An 18,615-nucleotide genomic window follows, 5' to 3' on the forward strand; every position below is an offset into this window, starting at 1 on the left:
AGGAGAGGACTCGATAGAAGACACAAGTTTCTCCCGGCGAAGACACATGTTCGATGATTTCCCTGCATGGCCCGTGTATACGGAATCACCAGTCCTGGTGGAGGTGTCTAACATATCATTGATATGCAGAAGAAACAGTGTCGCAGATAGCACACAGCCTTGGGCACTCCAGCGTTCACGGGCTTAGAGTTCGAGCAATAACCATCGACAACGATTTGTAGGCTGCGCCCAGTGAGGAAGCTGTAGGTCCACATGCATAAGCTCTCGGGAAGCCCAAATGTTGGAAGTTTTGAGAGAAGCGCCTTGTGCCATACACGATCCAAAGCCTTCGCTATATTCAGGCTGACTGCCCGGCCTTCGCGCTTGCTTTCGATTGCCGCCGCCTATCTATGTGTTAGGTATAGCAGAAGATCGCCTGCCGACTGACCATGGGGAAAGCCGTACTGTCGGTCGTTGATTAACTGGTGACCTTCTAAGTATACCAAGAGCTGGCGGTGAATTATGCTCTCCATGATTTTGGAGAGCAGGGAGGTAATAGCAATAAGCCTATAGTTTGCCGGATCCGAACTGTCTCCTTGCTTTTGGATCGGATGGACAAGGGCTGACTTCCATTAGTCAGGGACTACGCCTTTTGAATAAGAGTGCTGGAATAAATTTGCCGCTTAAAGAATCTGGAGGTACGGTTGTATTTCCTCTTTAGAACTTTGTAGATCGGATCCTTTGAGCCCAGCGCTGCAACCCGAGTTCGATACTCCTATTTTTTGCAGTCAGATGCTGCTTTAACTATCGCATCGAACCAGGGCTTTGATCTGCCACCGATCGGTACCACAGAGTTGGTATAAAAATATCCATGCCCTGCAGTATCACATCTGCTACTGCAACGACGCAGGTGCTGGGATCATCTGAAGGGAAACAAACCTTGCCCCAAGGGTAGGATGTAAAAAAGGACCGCATCCTATCCCAATCTGCTGACTTATAGTGCCAAACGCGGCGGGTAGCTGGTGGTCTGCGACGTGGGCGTTGGATAGGCACCCTTGACCAGGCAATGGTCGGACGTTCCGAGAGGTGCATCGACAGAGACCTGGTAACTATCGGGATGTGTAGTCAGCAGAAGATCTAATAAGGATGGCATGTGGCTATCCACATCCGGGAGCCGCGTTGGCGACTCAACCAATTGGGACAAACCATACGTCTTATTTATTAAGTCGTATTATCCATTATGCACAAATCACCCTGCGAAGTCTGTGGTACATGACCCAAGCTATTCGGCATTGTGCCCGTTGAAATCACCCAGGACTACAATTTCAGTGGAGGGGATCTGTGCAAGCATGTGGTCAATTGCCGCTTGAACGGAGCCCATGAGATGATCTGTTTCTGTGTTACCACTATGGAACCTGTAGACATACACATAGCTGCGGTGGTGGTCCTCAAAATCTACACGCAGCCAGAGATTAGGCAGGAGAAATTGCTGAGACGGTGACAGCAGATATCCTCCCTAACGTACTCACTTGCTCAATTTTGTTCTCAGGGTACGTTAAATATAACGTATCGCTAGGGCGAGATGTCTGTGTCTCCGTAAAGAAACACAAGGGGCTGCCCCTAGTATTCCGGGGACGGTACAGAATAGCATGAATAAATATTTTTACGTAGTTTTTTTGAGATTTCTTAAAATCTACCGGTTCGAATCGATCCGTATTCATATTTATGTTTAGTCAAGCCCTTTCGAATGGTGCCAACTGCGATGAAATCGGTCAAGCTGTTCAAAAAATATAAGAGTTTTACATGCATCTATATGTATTATGTAATTATTATGTAATAACTTCCTCAATTTTTAATTTTCTTAGCGGGGAGTTAAAAAAGCGACCCTATCGGCCATGAGTTTCCGTATACAAAATACAATTTTGCTAATCACTGTTCACTGGGCCTTTAAAAAAAGAGCGACTCTATCGTTTTCATATCTAACTGTGTGCTTGTTGCATACTTTCATCTGTCTCATTCTGACAAGCGGGAGAGAAAACGATGTGAATACTAATTGACAATAATTGTACTATATTTAATGAAAAAATTTTCGTTGTACTAAATTATTTACGCTTTTTGCCAACCCATCTCTTATACATAAAATAAACTTACCGGTGATCACACCATCTCTTATTTGCGTCGGTAACGTATTATTTAAGCACTGTTTTAAGGCTCACTTAAACTTGGTGATGGACACACAGTTGACACGCGACTAAGGAGAAAAGTGTACTTACACTATGTGCAAGCACACTTTTGCCGTTCCATCGTAGACTGCGAATGATATGTCCATATGTATAGAACGTAATTGCTCGCGATACATCAGTCACTTAGTTAAATTTTTATTTTGATAAATTTGACGTCTCCACAGCTGTCACAATCTATCTAGACGTACAAATTATTATCAAGACTACAAGCTTGGCGGTCTACTTAAATGTGACATTGGCAATGATATTTAAAAGTACCTATAGATAGGTTACGTAGACAACATTCGGTGTTTGAAAATGATACACTAACGCACACATGAATAATTTAACATTGCAATAGCACACTACATTACGATTACACGTCAAAGAAGGATAATAAATGCAATTATCGCAATTGCTTCGTATTTGTATAGAAAAAATACAGTTAATTCATCAGATATTATTTTTTACCGTACACTGTGATTTATGCCTAAATTACGATTCATTCATGAGTTCATATAGCTATAAAGTAGTAAAACTGCATTGAAATTGGGTAGCTAATGTGTCATTGATTTTATAAAAAAATAATTTAATATTTATTATAATATATAGCCACATTGATGATATCAATTATTAATACATAAAATAATAAAAAACATACAGAAACCAAAACAAAAGCGAAAGGTCTCTATCTACAGTAAGGGTCCCATTTTTACAATTTTTCTAACGACGGCTACCAAAAAGATTACAATTATTATTTTTTGTATCTTATATTATTTATGAATGTCTTTTTGTTGAGCGTTTATTACAATAAGGTAATGGGAGAAGAAGAAAATGATCCATTGATTCTTCTGCCGTTAGCAAGGGATATACTGAAAGGGACAGTGTTACTGAAAAAACTCCTACGTAAACAAATAGCACTCACTGTCTACATACCTAACGCACTTGTTTATTAAAACTTATTCTATTTCGTATTACATTCACTGCAACAACGACTTCTTTACATCATTTCCTAAAATATTCTACCTCGATCATCCCACAACAGACAGCATCAATATTTTGTCATTTCTGTACGTTAATCTATGATCGGCTTGGCGGCGGTCAGCGTTGTCATGGCGACATATTTATTTTGTTACATAAATAATGAAATCAAATAAAATGTTATAATTCATGATTTCTTAACTGTGGTATGTAATTCTATGTTTTTTTTTACTTTCGTAACTAATTAGTGCATATTCCCATAACACAAAATGAACCAATTGACTCAATTAAGTCGTTTGATTTTCGACGCGCTAGTGACATATCTACCTCTTTTATTACTAAAATATCATTGAGCCAATGGACAACACAAAATGTAACAATAAAAATATAATATACCTTACACCAGAGTCTATACTATGTATGTTTCACGTAAATACATCATATCGAATTTATCACTGCGAGAAGTTTAAATCTGTATTTGAAATCCCGAATATCGCGCAGTTATCTTGTGACGCAATGGTTCCACTTCCGAGCGCCGCCAGCTAGTGCTGACCCTCATTCAAATAAGACTATGCTCGCGCGTACGCTTAAGGGGAGGTTTTCCCAACACTTTATGCAAAACTCACTCGAACGTATTTATCTATAGCGGTACATATACGTTCGACACGGGCATGGCTGAGACACTAGCCGAGCTATGCGGGTTAACGACCCCACCCCGGAAGGACCGCGTAATATTTTATAAAAACGGTTGCGCAAGAGTACAAAATGCTGTGATATTTTTATGCATTTTGAATTGAAACTTCTTTAGGCGAATGAGGGTAATTTTTTAACTAATTAAACGAAAAAGAACTTCACGGATATTTGAGACGTTTTTGTTCAAGGGAGAGAGCGATTGACACCGATTGAGGAAGAGTATTTTTTACTCTCGGGCTTCCCTACTAGCCTTGTAAAGTGCAGGTTTTTTTTAATTCCAAGATGGCCGCCGCGCAAAATTCTGATCACAACATTATGGGTATCATGTCCGAGGTTCTCGAGGGTGCAAAGAACGATTGTGTGATCATTTTTGAAATCCAAGATGGCCGCTGCTCAAAATTATGATTACAACAATATGGGTATCGTATCCGAGGTTCTCTAAGGTGCAGAGAACGATTCTGGGATCATTTTTGTAATCCAAGATGGCCGCCGCACAAAATTATGATTACAACATTATGGGTATCGTATCTGAGGTTCTCAAAGGTGCAGAGAACGATCCTGGGATCATTTTTGAAAACCAAGATGGCTGCCACGCAAAATTATGATTACAACATTATGGGTATCATATCCGAGGTTCTCGAAGGTGCAGAGAACGATTGTGGGATCATTTTTGAAATTCAAGATGGCCCCCGCGCAAAATTATGATAACAACAATATGGATATCGTATCCGAGGTTCTCGAGGGTGTCGAGGACGATTTTTGAGCGGTGGCCATCTTTGAATTAAAAAATGATCACAGAATCGTTCTCTGCACCCTCAAGAACCTCGGACACGATATACAAATTGCTGAAATCATAATTATGAGCGGTGGCCATATTTGAATTCAAAAATGATCACACAATCGTTCTCTGCACCCTCGAGAACCTCGGACACGATATCCATATTGCTGAGATCATAATTTTGTGCGGCGGCCATCTTGGATTTCAAAAATGATCACAAAATCGTTCTCTGCACCCTCGAGAACCTCGGATACGATACCCATATTGCTGAAATCATAATTTTGTGCGGCAGCCATCTTAGATTTCAAAAATGATCACACAATCGTTCTCTGCACACTCGAGAACCGCGGACACGATATCCATATTGCTGAGATCATAATTTTGTGCGGCGGCCATCTTGGATTTCAAAAATGATCACAAAATCGTTCTCTGCACCCTCGAGAACCTCGGACACGATATCCAAATTGTTGTTATCATAATTTTGCGCGGCGGCCATCTTGAATTTCAAAAATGATCCCAAAATCGTTTTTTGCACCCTCGGGAACCTTGGACACGATATCCATATTGTTGAAATCATAATTTTGCGCGGCGGCCATCTTGGATTTCTAACTCCCTAAAGTACATACATACAAATCTCCCACGCGTCATAATATTCAAAATAATATTACGTAAATTTTAATTTAGTACCTTCCGACTTCTTTTTACCTATATATTTCAACAAATACGCTGTCGCGTCATCATTATTTTTTTACTATGATTCCCGCTTTGTACTTGTTTGCTAAAATCTTACGTAATGTGAGCCCGAGAGACACGAACACAGTACCTTCCTTGACAGTGGTCACGGGCGTACTGCTAGCATGAGCGAGCATGCAAACAAGGCGTCGCGTTTGGTTTATTACGAAAAAAATTAATATAAAATAATTCACAAAGCGTATTGATAAATCCCACAATGAAAACTTATAAATACTAATAAACTATCGAATTAAATAAGTTTTGTGTTTATAGCTATCATAGTTTTATGATAATAAAAACAATTCAAATAAAAAAGACTATTTTTCAAAAAATAAATCTATCGAGATTTTTTTTCGTAATCGTGTTTTCGAAACAGCGATAATTTAGATAAAGAAATGAAGATAGATATGTCAAAAATTGGAACCGTCGTATTTGTAGAAGTAGTTTTAAGTAGATTTTAAAAAATGTTACTATAGCGCCGCAGTACGTGTACGTGTCCGCCACGCGCGCTTATGTTCGATGGTTTGCCGCGCTTAATTTATACGCAGCTTTAGATTGCTTATTATTATTATTGTTGTTGTCTTAGTATTTGATAATGGAAAAGGATTTCAGAAAAGCCAGTCGGACAATTGGTAACTGAATATAATATAATGAAATAATGAGGATATTATTATTATTTTACATTAATGAATCTATTATATGTTCGAAAAGAGTACATACAAGAAAGTTAAAGGCCGCTCTTTTCAATCAAAAAGAGTATTTTACAATGGCCGCAATACTGCCGCATCCCATGTATGAATCGTCGCTCAAATCATATGAATCGAATTCATTGCTCGTGTAATGATGGTCGTGATCAAAGTCATAATTATTAATCGCATCCAATAAATACAATGATTTATTTACTATATCAGGTCAACCTGGCACTATAAGCAGCACTCATTCACAAGTTGACGCATGGACCAGCCATCGTTCCCTTCGCACATATTTGAGTGAAGGAGACGACACAGCACAGGACGCCGCTGCAAGCGAAATGTGGAAATCTTTGGGGCAAGCCTTTGTCCAGCAGTGGACGTCTTCCGGCTTATGATGATACTAGATTATTATAATGCTACAAGCACAATCACAGATAATATTACATAAACATGATTGTACGTTTGGTTAATTGCTCCGAGTCATTTGTGATATGTTATGTCAACTGTCATTTTTTAGTTTTTGACTTATGGCGCTGGACGAGTGACAATTACAAATGTCAACTCTTTCCGGTCTAGTTCCCGGGGCTAGAAGCCGTAGTTTCGATATTTATTATTTTTAATCACCTTTAATCATAAAAAATGAGGATTTATAAAGACATTATTACCGGTAATTGTATTAATTGCTATTTTGCGGTCTTACCCACGTAAATATTCCTATTGTACTTTGTTATCTGAAAATTATATCTCGTATGTAGTCTGCATAGAAATGTTCGATCTGTCGAATACCAATGGATACGTTGCATGTTCGTGTATTAATATGATCTACTTACATTTCAGGTGATGAGATGTTCTCGGACACATACCGAATAAAATTAGTAGACGAAGTCATTTACGAAGTGACCGGTAGATTGGTGACGAGGGCACAAGGTGATATAAAAATCGACGGATTCAATCCCTCAGCTGAGGAGGCGGATGAAGGTACAGACTCCAGTTGCGAAAGCGGTGTTGATATCGTACTCAATCATAGGCTCTGTGAAACTTATGCCTTTGGTGACAAAAAGTCGTACACATTATACCTTAAGGATTACATGAAAAAGTGAGTAAACTTGATTAGAATACGATTTTTTTGTATTTTTAGCATTCTATATATGTGGAACCGGGAAAGTAACACACTATAAGTATTATTATTCAGTACTGCTATGGTCGTAATGAACCATATGGGGTTCTATGTTTTCTTTAATTTGTAAAATGAAATCTGGTCGTAATTTGACAGTGGTAGCTTTTTCGACTTGATTCTGGGTGTGATGATCAAATAGTTCCTTTTACAAAAAATTGCATTGAAAATTATTTTACACTTATTTAGATCCATCCAGTGGCCTCATTATGAATAACTTTGTCGATACATGTATTTAGTTACAATATGCAGTAGACATATGTTTATTTTCCAGCAATATCCTCACTGTATGTTAGCTTAATTCATAGGACTTTGTAAGTGTACAATTATACAGTTTTCATTATACATTCAGAAAACATGAAACCTTCTTTCTGTATAGGTCAGGTTTCTACTAGTATTACTAATCTGGCATGTTAGTACTGGGGCAAAGCACCTTACGCCATACACCTTGTGTTTTACAGTAATCCAAAATATGAATGCACATAGGAACAAAACTTACTTGGAAAGATGAACATGAAGCAGAAGATGTCCTAAAAGACAAGATCTATAATATGTTTTATTTTTAAATATACAAAGATCCATATTATGTTACATTTTAAAAATTACAGCTATATTGTAACCCATTTTTCTGATGTTGTCATTTTTGTTATGGCTATGATCTCTGAAAGTACAGGAGACATGTTGCCCCAGTTGATTGCATCATCTAATACTAAAGGATGGGCTATATTGTGCTATTCTTTAGAGCAATTGGTGCAAAAATCAAAAGCTTTAAATGAAATAACATTCATTTAGATAGTGTTTGTTAATGAAATGGAGCTTACACAATGTACTATCATATTGTTCACATTTATTAAACATCTGGAATAAGTATTAAAATGTATTGTATTTCATTTCAGATTAGTAGCTAAGTTAGAAGAAAACGCACCCGATCAAGTTGAGGTGTTTAAAACAAACATGAACAAAGTAATGAAAGACATACTAGGCAGATTTAAGGAATTACAGTTCTTCACTGGTGAATCAATGGACTGTGATGGCATGGTGGCTATGATGGAGTACAGGGATATTGATGGAGTGTCCACTCCCATCATGATGTTTTACAAGCATGGCCTCGAGGAGGAGAAGTTTTAAATCTACCGCTTAAGTGATACTCAGGACATAATAACTTGTAACAATGCCTATTTTTTTATTTATTTAAAATTATCTCCATCTATCTGAGACTTTTGTTCCTCCCATCGCAAGATTCAATTTACAAAATTTTATTGTAATGAATATTATTGTATGAACAACAAATTATTATATGGTTTTAATATCTACTATGTAATCAATAAAATAATGTGATGGCCAGTCACTTCTATTAATTTGCATTAATTCTTCTTAATATTGAATTAGATAACCTGTCTGTCATACTCATATGGTAATGCTTTCGCAGTAGTCTCAATAATCCATTGCTAGTGTGTGACAGTAATGTTCAGATTACTCTAGTGAAAATTTCATCCAATGCTTGATTGTGTGTTGAATAAGATAATAGGCAATTCTCTTAAATACACACCTAGGAATACTTCACTGAGATCTGGAATCTTCATGGCTTTATAGTTTTTGAAATTCCCAAAACATACAGGTTATGTGTAGAATCTGTGACAATTTTACTATAATTAAATGCTTGTTCACTCGCCGATTGCAGTTGTAACTACAATGGTGCTGGCAGTCCAATGAATATGATTGATACATGCTGCTGGAATAGGAGGCACATGATGCAGTACTCATTAAAAAGGGTTAGAGCGAACAGACAATTATATTTCTTTGAACTGCCAGACCTGCGCTCCCACTCTATTCTAGTCTTCTTCATAGTTGAGGTAATTTGTCAATGTCAAATCAAATCAAAATCTCTTTCATGTAAGTCACGAAAATGACACATGAATGTCAAAAAACACACATTGCCACTCATATGTCAAAATTTACATTTTCAATGTGCCGGCTAGATGTGTACCACAATGGCGTATATTTCTGCCGTGAAGCAGTAATGTGTAAGCATTAGTGTTTCGCTCTGAAGGGCGCCGTAATTAGTGAAATTACTGGGCAAATGAGATTTTACATCTTATGTCTCAAGGTGACGAGAGCAGTTGTAGTAGCGCTCAGAATTTGTGGTTTTTCAAGAATCCTAAGCGGCACTGCATTGTAATGGGCAGGGCGTATCAATTACCATCAGATGAATGTCTTGCTCGTCTCGTCCCTTATTTTCATAAAAAAAATACAGGCACTTCTAGAGCTGCATCATTTAGCATAATTGGCACATGATAGCTTTATATTTCCGCTTTCATCTTTGTGTTGATCTAAGTATAAATATACAGTTTACAGATAACTAAAATTGTAAAATCACTCATTGGATGTTATATTCTTACTATAAATAAGTTGAGTTACATTAATCAAACCGATAAGTTTCAACTAAATACACTACATGTTTATATTATTATTTTACTTATTCAGTAATCAGATATTTTTCTGTGTATAAGTGGACCTAAATGGGAACCTTGTGGGACCTTATGAAATAATAAGGGATAAAAATAGAAATATATTTATTAACCATAGGGACTGACACTAACAACATTGCAACAACACTTGGTAAATTATAAGTTTGACTTTGATATTGGGAGATTTGATAAGAAACTCCCAGCCCATCTTTTAAACTTTTAAATCATACCTATAACAGGTTAGCCTACTTAATGGCTGTGTTTTACCTGAGAATAAAACAAAAAATATATACCTTATTTGAAGCTTAGTCGCACTCCCTCTGTCCACCTTATTTTCTGCTTTTTACTCTTTGTACTTGTTACCTATCTATCTCTCTCGAACATCCAACTAACCACCAGCTGTTGTAGGTCTACCAAACCAAATTTTTGTCATTTGGGATTGGTTCTTTTTTAAAATGATTGAGTCTAAAATTTCACTAGGCAGGATTAAAATGTAAGTTTCAAATAAGGTAAGTATTTAAAACGTTTTTTTTTCTAGTGAAACACTGCAATTAAACACCCTTTATTTGAAGCTTACTTCTATTAGCCTCATGTAGATAGAACCTCATGTGACCAAATATCTTGATAAAGAATCATTATTCAAAAGATATAATTTAATGGAAAATATGAGGAATGAAAATAAAACATTTGAAAATCAACATTCTACAAGAACACTGAATAGAATTAAATATATTATTAGTAAATAATACCTTCACTTATGGTTTGTAAAGTAGCTTTGGTACAGTTCAGTGCAGCCCTGTTTCACTGCAACCAATGTGATCTAGCCACTGTTAACTACAACTTGCTGCCAAGATTGATTCTTAGCAACTTACATTGTTATACCTCTGCCTGCATAATTGTTCAGTGTTACTTATTTACAATAAATATGGACAAATGTATTTTGGGATCTCCAGTTACCTCTGGAAGGGATCTCGTCTAAGGGGTAATGGCAGGAACGGCGGAATGCAGGCTGCCCAGTGTAACTACTAATTCTAACAACAAGGACTTAACCCAGCCAGTGATGACGGTATGAGAGGTAGCCTTTGGTGTTCCTCTACGATTAAGTAAAAGACTAGAGGAAGATATCGATGGATCGAAATAAATAAATAAAATAAAATAAGTTCTTGGCGGTGCTGACGCCCAGGTTTGTTGGTCTGGTCACCAAAAGACTTTCTTCCATCTGGGGACTACCAGGAGAAACACACTGGGTGCTCTGTTCCAATACCTTTGAAATTAGAAATTGCCTTGGGAATATCCAGGGTTACCCTGGATATTCCAGGTATGGGAGAAGGCATCGTGGTACAATGTGTTTGTATCTTTTTGATCTAGTGGCACATAATACGAAACTGCCCTTGCTCGTTCCGACGCGACGAACAGGTATCTCATTGGCACTCTATAAACAGTTTGAATATTTTCATTATACATAGGGAGAGGAGGTGCCATTCTGGTGAAATTCATGACGATATATTATGTAATCCGCATGACTTGTATCTGTATGTCTTATCTTGTATCCCGGAATATGATGTATGTATTTATATTTTTGTCAGCTGCACTAGAGGTTCTGACTTGGTCCCTCCATCGTTCCAAAGCTAGCTACTACGGTTTTGTTGTCGCATTGTATGAGAACCGTCGACTAGCTCAGGGTAGCACACATCTTTATTTATTTATTTTATCAAAATACTCACTTATCATTACCGAATATCGCAATGTGATTGTGATTTTAGCTTATTTATAACATATAAATTATGATAATCTCGGGAATTCACCCTGAGTGCAACAAAACAGATTCGTCTGTGATTCTATTTCGTTAATTGCACGAAGTGCATGGGTCATCGCCACCTGGCTTAACAAGAACTTTTAGTTAGTTTAATTTAAGAACTTTTATTATCGTAAGCATCTCTTTTTGGTTGCAGTGGAGGCCCTTTTCTTGATTTGTCCCTAGTCCCGAAAATACAGAACTATCGAGATGACCTCAAGCTAAGCCTGATGCGTCTGTCTTCACAAAATGCGAGGGACATGGGAAATGAATTGGGGAAGTCTGCTGATAGTTCAGGAGCCACAAATTTAACTCCCCCGTTACCTCTATCGGTAGAACATATACTGGAAGGTTCTTCCCTCAGAATGTTGTTTAGCGACTATTCTCCTGGTTGGAGAAAGTCTGCCACCCTTTTGACTTTTTCAGACTTCTGAATGCTTTTGTTTGAACTAAGCCCTTTAGGTTTCTCAGGTTGATAATAGTAAATAAGTAACTCCGTAACACTCATAACTATCTTGTGAAGTAGACTTGTAGCTACTCAGGAGTAAAAAGAACTTGGAAACTCCGCCAGTCTTTTCTTAAGTAGACGCTAGCTTCTCATCATTGAAAATATGGTAATAGGATAGTTTTATTTGAAGTAAAGTAGATATATTTAAGGAGAGGAGGGTCACGAACAAGGTTAATAACACCATCTCAGCGCATTTGAATTGAATGGTCTCAGCACGGTGGCCACAGATTGGCTGAAGCATATCCTATGATATTCCTCTTTTGAAAACAGCTTCATAAGATTAAATTGCAGCTCCTCAGATGTCAGACTATACTGTCATGAGCTCAGGTAATCGATTAGACATATTATCATGTAATACTTCCCGCTATTTAAAAAAGCAGAATGTTAAGCTGCATAGCTTTTGTCAGCGTAAGCTAAATATCGTCGAGGATCGTAATCCCTAATTTCTTCATTGGCCTCTAAATCCGTAAAATCCGGCGCGTGATAACATAATTATTGAGTTTCTGATTACCGTACCTTACCACAGATAATCTAACTTTTACCTTCTACCATTCGCTTTTATCAAAACGCTGAACACCATAGATTAATTTAAGGTAATTGTCGGGGGACTTGGGTACACAAAGTTCCTTTAGTTTCACCTGAATATTAAAATTAAATTCGTCAACTCGATTAATTCTCGAACTTCCACATCGTCATTTTGCAATGACCTACAATACTGATTATACATTTAGATTTTAGATATCCTAAATACATCTTCACTATCTTCAAGATTAGTGGTCCGTCCCTCTTGTTCAAAATCGCAGCGTGGGGACTACTTTTAAAAAGTAAGTACCATTAGCCAGGACTAGACTGACGTCAGATATTACGGAAGTGTCAGGTGATGAAACAGTCACCCAGCTCCAAGGAGCCGATGCTTATAAGAACCAATGAAAAGGTTTTCCTAGATCTTGTAGGACCCCTAGACAGGGATGATGAAGGTACCTTATCAATACATATTAACTCTACAATGAGGATAGACAAAGTATGTGGAAGCTTCAACAAAGGGATCTCTTGTCGTACCAAGGTCGTTAGAAATTTTCTGTTAAAAGGTATGGCCTCCAGAGAGTTATCGCAACCGACCGTGGTATTGAGTTCTTATCTTCTACAATGACGGAAGTATGTAAGTTATTAGAAGTAGAAAACATGAACTTTTTTTTATTATGGAATAGCAGGACAAACGAGCGTACGGGTCACCTGGAGTTAAGTGGCCCGCCCACATTCTCTTGCAACACCAGAGGAATCACAAGAGCGTTGCCGGACTTTAAGGAAGGTGTACGCGCTTTTTTTGAAGGTAACCATGTCGTATCGTCCCGGAAACACCGCACAAGGAAGCTCATTCCACAGCTTCGTAGTACGAGGAAGAAAGCTCCTTGAAAACCGCACTGTGGAGGACCGCCACACATCCAGGTGGTGGGGATGATATCCTAACTTGTGGCGTGTTGTGCGAAGGTGGAATTCGGCGGCAGGAATCAGGTTAAACAGCTCTGCGGAACACTCCCATGATAAATGCGGTAGAAGACACACATTGAAGCGACGTCTCTACGCAACGCCAAGTGATTCAACCGTTCACAGAGCACTGGGTCCCCGACAATTCGAGCAGTCAAATGGATCGAGCTGATACTGGGGTCCGCCAGACCAGAGATGACAGCAATACTCCATGTGTGGCCGGACCTGCGCTTTGTAGAGCGCTAGAATGTGGGCCGGCTTGAAGTATTGCCGTGCTCTATTGATGACGCCCAGCTTCTTCGAAGCCAATTTGGCTTTGCCCTCCAGATGGCCACGGAATTGGCAATTTAAGTGTTGTCGAAGAGCGGTGATACGGCAAATGGGGTTTTTTTAGTGGTAAACGCGCAAACTTGAGTCTTCTGGGGGTTAAATTGGATAAGGTTCTCTCTCGAGAAGGTCGCGGAATGGGGTAAGTTGCCCCATTCCGCGACCTTCTCGAGAGAGGACTCAATAGAAGACACAAGTTTCTCCCGGAACTGGTCGACGATTTCCCGAGAGAGACCTGCATGGCCCGTGTATACGGCATCACCAGTGCTATCGTCTGCATAGCAATGTATGTTGGAGGTGTCGAACATATCATTGATATAGAAAGAACAGAGAAGAAACAGCGTGGGAGATAGCACACAGCCTTGGGGCACTCCAGCGTTCACGGGCTTGGGATTCGAGCAATAACCGTAGACAACGACCTGTATGCTGTGACCAGTGAGGAAGCTGGAGGTCCACTTGCATAAGCTCTCGGGAAGCCTAAATGATGAAAGTTTTGCGAGGAGCGCCTTGTGCCATACACGATCAAAGGCCATCGCTATATCCAGGCTAACTGCCAGGCCTTCCCCCTTGCTTTCAATAGCCGCCACCCATCTATGTGTTAGGTATACCAGAAGATCGCCAGTCGACCAACCATTGCGAAATCTGTACTGCCGGTCGTTGATCAACTGGTGACCCTCAACCAATAGCTGGCGGTTAATTATGCTCTCCATGATTTTGGAGAGCAGGGAGGTAATAGCAATAGGCCTGTAGTTTGCCGGATCCGAACTGTCTCCTTTTTTTGGATCGGATGGACAAGGGCTGACATCCATGAGTCAGGGACTACGCCTTTTGAATAAGAGTGCCGGAATAAACGTGTTAGCACCGGCGTCAATTCAGGGGCACACATTCTAAGCACGAATGGAGAAATGCCATCCGGCCCGCTCGACTTCCTGACGTCCAACGAAAACAGAGCTCGCCGAAAAGTTTTCTGTCTGAACTGTACTTCAGGCATGGAGCTCTGACACCGGTCGGCGGTGTTTTTCCTTGGTCGTCAAGAGTCGAATTGGAGGCAGAAAGAGGGCACAGGAGATCGGCTTTCTCTCTCTTACCTACCAAAGCATAGGAGCCTTAGAAAACACACTAAAACACACGCAACTTTTTGCAAATTCAACGTGAGGAGAATTTGTTACACTTCTGGTGTTTTTGTTTTAATATAACAATACATACGTCGACTAACTGCACACCGTATGAACTAGTATTCGGTAATCCATGTAATATTCCAAGTACGTTATGATGATTTAGAGCCGTCGCCTTGTATGCAAATAATAATTATGCTTTAGAATTAAAATATAGACTTCAGTTAGCCAATAGAAATGCGAGAAAAAGGTTAATAGATAGTAAGGTTGGAAGAAAGGTCAAAAATTATCAAAATAAAAATCCTTATTTTCTATGAAAAACTGATTTAATTTTAATAAGGAATGAAAGTACAAATGAAATGGACAGATTGTATAACAGACCGTATGTTGCGATTGATGAAGTTGGACCTAATGTTAAGATAATTAAAAATAGTTATGTAGAAACAGACAGAAAAATCGTACAAAACCATATACTTAGAGTTTAATATGTAGTTTAATTATATAAGAAAAATAAAGTAAATTTCTAATATAAATTTGTAAAAAAATGTACCTACCTAAAAATTGTGAAAAAAAAATGTAGGTACCTCCTTATTAGGTTATAATTACTTTTAATTAAACTTAACTTAAAAGTTAAGTTCGCGATTTATCACACTCATATGTTTAACGTAAGTAAAGTCTGAGCAAAGTCTAAGTTTGCTCTATAGATCTCAGCGTAAGACTTAACTGAGTATCAATGTAATTTCTAATACGATAAAGTGTCTTATGTCGATAGTAGCAATAAGCTATAGTTTTATTCACAATTTTTTTCGAATTTCAAACTTCGTGAAAAATTATCCCTAGATTGCAAGCCTCACCCGTTCTATACTTTTATTAACAAAATTCATATTAATATTCGTCTAATAAGAAGAAGGCTTTTCTAATTAAGGCGTCCCCAGTAGCATGTATTTCTGCTATACTGTTGAGATCGTAGTTGAGATGTAGTGATTGCTCTATAGCTAAGTGTGAGTGATCTGGATGGACCGATATGTACAACTGAAAGTCATCAGTAAGTGGACCTAAAATTAATCCCTGCGGTATACCTTCAGAAAGAGAACAAAACTGAGAAAATGACGTGGTTCCGTCATCCTGTACAATTGCAACGGCTTTTCCTAGGTAACTAGTGAACCACTGCACGACTCTGTCACTGAATAAGTAGTAGGAGAGTATTGCTGAAGTTTGACGTTTAAAGTATCAAAAGCCCGTGAATAATCCAGCAACACGAAAATAGTAGCTTTTCCAAGATCCTGAGACCCCAAAACATTAACTTCTAAGGATTCTATAAGTTGGTTACGTATTTTTTTCTCCAACACCTTGGATATATAATAAATTGACAAATGTATTTTGAATTAATTTGATTAGAATTTAAAAAGTTGAGGTTAAAGGCGCCTACCAGTACTATATCATTACAACATGCAAACTACCCTATCGAATTCGGCAATAGAATCGAGGGTAAAAACTACCTCCATCCTCGGAGAATGATAAGCAGTGCCTACAATTATAACATTACCCGGTTAACTTAAGTTGGTCAACATGGTTCATTTCACCCCATTCCGGGACCCACTCAAGAGAGGGTTCGAAAGAAGACACAATTTTCTTCATGCACTAGTAGATAGCGCACAGTCTTGGAGAACTTTGGCGTTCACAGGGTTCTGGTTCTAGTCATAAGCTGGTGGTCTGCTTGCATAACTCGGAGAGTCCAAATAATTTAGATTATTAGAGAGGAGCGTCTTGTGCCATACGTAATCGAAGGCCTTCGCTATTAGTCTGGACTAAAAATTTTTTTTTCTTGCTGGCAAGTATTTTGGCTTCTTAGCTTTGAAACATTATATTATATTTATGGTAATACCTATACTCTACTAATAAGTTAAGAGTTACTCAGGGATAACCCTAAGATTTTTATACTATTCATATGTGCTACTTGTGGTTTATGTTGATGGACGCCGTAGCGAGTTATCACTAGGTGCGGCGCCATTTTTGGGCTAGTGAGACAAAACATCTCGTTTCAATGTGACGAGAACAAAACATTCCATTCCGAGCTTTGTATTCTTCAACAATCCTGACCGGAAGAATATTATAAGGGCGTATCACTTATCACCACCATGTGAACAGCTAGTTCATCTCGTCATTTCTTCTTCATAAAAAAATAACCATGAGAAAGTACCAGGGTTTTTATTTTGCCTCGACCTTAGTAAACTTAAACTTTCTTTTGCATTCCTCTAACTTTGTCCATGACTTTATTATTTTGCAGAAAAGAAAAGGAGGATAAGAAAAACAAATGATTTTTTGTACATTTTATTAATCGAGTTTGTATGTAGATAGATAACTACAATATAGTAGATATAGAAATGATTTTATGTTACACTGCAACTGGGGTGAGTATATATCGTGTGTTAAAGTTACCAAATACATATGTTGTCGGTACACATTGCGTCAACCAGGCTCTGTATTTTACATTACACTGACATTATTTCTCCATATTTACAACACATCACTTTAACTGGAGCTAGGTTGAGGAAATTCTTATCTATTTCTTGGAACAATTACAGTCTTTACACTTTTATTAATAGTTTCTTTAGAATAACAAGAATGTATCGAAAAATGCACAAATAAAACATTATTTAAGGCAAAGAATATTTAAACAATAATTATATTTAGGTATGGAATATAATTGAGCGAAAAACGTGTCACAAGAGATGAAAGTGGTGCTTCAATAATTGTTTATTTATATCTAAAGATATACAATAATGTTGTGCCTATAATATGTAGGTACTCTAGTAATTTTATAGTTGGTTGCTATCTTGTTTGTTGCAGAGTAACTTCCTGACCTAGGTACAAGGTCTGAGATAAAATATGTGAACAAATTAAAAGACAACTCTTAAAAGATCAACAAAAGCAAACTGTTAAAACCCACTCCTGATGTAAGTTATAGCGAAAGATCATTTCTAGACAATGGGTTCGATTTTATAATTAGCTTCTTGAAAACATATTGAATGTCTCACAACAATTTCAAACATATTGACGAATCCTATTACAAGGTTAACTTAACTGATAAAAAAACTTGAGTATGATTTGTCTTCAAGGTTTTGTGCTTTCAGTATACAAATGTCAGCAATTTGTTCCAGTTTTATTATAAGACAAGCATTAAATATCATACTGTTGTTGATTATTTGTTTTAGTTATCGTGGGAGGCTTCTGCACGCTCGCTTAAATGTAATTACTTGTGGCGGCATCGCGGGGAGGATTCACTTTGTTCCGTAACATTTTCAAATCTCGCGCCACTGCAAATAACACAGCTGTCATGCACTAAGTTCATGGCGGGAGTCAAAGGGAACGGACTCCGCTGCAAAGAGGATGAAAATACTATGTAATAAGAGGCGGGACTGTCTAAGTAAAAATTGAAATTTGTTTTAGTATGTAACGTGTAGTCATTTGACATAATATGTTTGACATGGTAGTAATTACAGTATGGCGATTGGCGACGAAGCATAGTCCACCTATGTTTGAAAGCGAACAGTTGCTTAAAACGTTGTGGATCTCCGTTTTTTACAAGATTGTAGCCGTCATCTGTGAATCTATCAATGACAGCACGTTTCATACAATCGAGTGAATCGCTCTTTTCTTAGACAG

The 18,615-nt window shown here is 38.0% G+C and overlaps 1 protein-coding gene across 1 annotated transcript; it reads left to right on the top strand.

Annotated features, from left to right (window-relative positions):
* Window positions 1-6,583: 6,583 nt before the first annotated feature.
* Window positions 6,584-8,595, top strand: LOC126967111 (translationally-controlled tumor protein homolog). The gene is made up of 3 exons (XM_050811529.1): window positions 6,584-6,744; window positions 6,915-7,173; window positions 8,148-8,595. The coding sequence occupies exons 1-3, from the start codon at window positions 6,717-6,719 to the stop codon at window positions 8,377-8,379; spliced, it is 519 nt and encodes a 172-aa protein (XP_050667486.1). The 5' UTR covers window positions 6,584-6,716; the 3' UTR covers window positions 8,380-8,595.
* The last annotated feature ends 10,020 nt before the right edge of the window (window positions 8,596-18,615 follow it).

Source organism: Leptidea sinapis, chromosome 12, assembly GCF_905404315.1.
Source record: "Leptidea sinapis chromosome 12, ilLepSina1.1, whole genome shotgun sequence".
Lineage (NCBI taxonomy): Eukaryota > Metazoa > Arthropoda > Insecta > Lepidoptera > Pieridae > Leptidea > Leptidea sinapis.

What these genes read in the sequence shown, in the direction of transcription:
- LOC126967111 (XM_050811529.1), top strand. Translation starts at nt 6,717, where the DNA reads ATGAGGATTTATAAAGACATTATTACCG. An exon ending in TTATAAAGACATTATTACCG is followed by an intron (nt 6,745 to 6,914) that starts GTAATTGTATTA and finishes CTTACATTTCAG; the next exon opens with GTGATGAGATGTTCTCGGAC. An exon ending in CTTAAGGATTACATGAAAAA is followed by an intron (nt 7,174 to 8,147) that starts GTGAGTAAACTT and finishes ATTTCATTTCAG; the next exon opens with ATTAGTAGCTAAGTTAGAAG.